The 699-nt window shown below is 52.9% G+C and overlaps 1 protein-coding gene across 1 annotated transcript; it reads left to right on the top strand.

Annotated features, from left to right (window-relative positions):
- Positions 1 to 435: 435 nt before the first annotated feature.
- Positions 436 to 691, top strand: LOC106512294 (transmembrane protein 216; the record flags this gene model as incomplete). Its single annotated transcript, XM_014000950.1, is given in 1 exon segment — positions 436 to 691. A coding segment is annotated over 1 exon segment (256 nt), but the record flags the coding sequence as incomplete, so codon positions are not given.
- Positions 692 to 699: the final 8 nt, after the last annotated feature.

Raw genomic sequence — 699 nt, 5'->3', positions numbered from 1 at the left:
CCTGACAGGTCTGAAGTTAACAGAAGTAAAAAAAAAGAAAAAGTTCTGGTTTGCTCCTGTGGTACCGGGGGCTCAGGAGCTTAAAGGGACCTGATAAAATGTGTTTTTGGTTGTAAATAAATGATTCTTTTAAAGGAGTAAAAACAGGACTTATATTTTACTGACAGAGTTTGCAGCTTGTTTGTGTTAAAGCCCAGATGAGGAGGTGCTGCAGGAGTGTGTGAGGAGGTGCTGCAGTGATAACAGCTTGTTTGTGTTAAAGCCCAGATGAGGAGGTGCTGCAGGAGCGTGTGAGGAGGTGCTGCAGGAGTGTGTGAGGAGGTGCTGCAGGAGTGTGTGAGGAGGTGCTGCAGTGATAACAGCTTGTTTGTGTTAAAGCCCAGATGAGGAGGTGCTGCAGGAGTGTGAGGAGGTGCTGCAGGAGTGTGTGAGGAGGTGCTGCAGTGATAACAGCTTGTTTGTCCTCTCTGCTGGTGTTGGTCCCTGCAGGCTGGAAGGGGAACCTGTGTGAGCGCTCCCTGTCCTCCTGCACCTCCCTCCTCACCCTGCTCCCCTGCGCAGCGCTGGCTGTTTACTACCTGCTGCTGCAGACCTTCGTCCTGCGCCTGGAGTTCCTCCTGGGCTGCGTCCTGCTCTGCTTCTACGGCCTGGAGCTCCTGCTGGGAGTTACCTCTGTGCTGGCCTTCTCCAGGTCAGCTC

The sequence above is a fragment of the Austrofundulus limnaeus genome, unplaced genomic scaffold, assembly GCF_001266775.1.
Source record: "Austrofundulus limnaeus strain Quisiro unplaced genomic scaffold, Austrofundulus_limnaeus-1.0 Scaffold5509, whole genome shotgun sequence".
NCBI lineage: Eukaryota > Metazoa > Chordata > Actinopteri > Cyprinodontiformes > Rivulidae > Austrofundulus > Austrofundulus limnaeus.
This window is presented reverse-complemented; position numbering and strand designations above follow the sequence as displayed.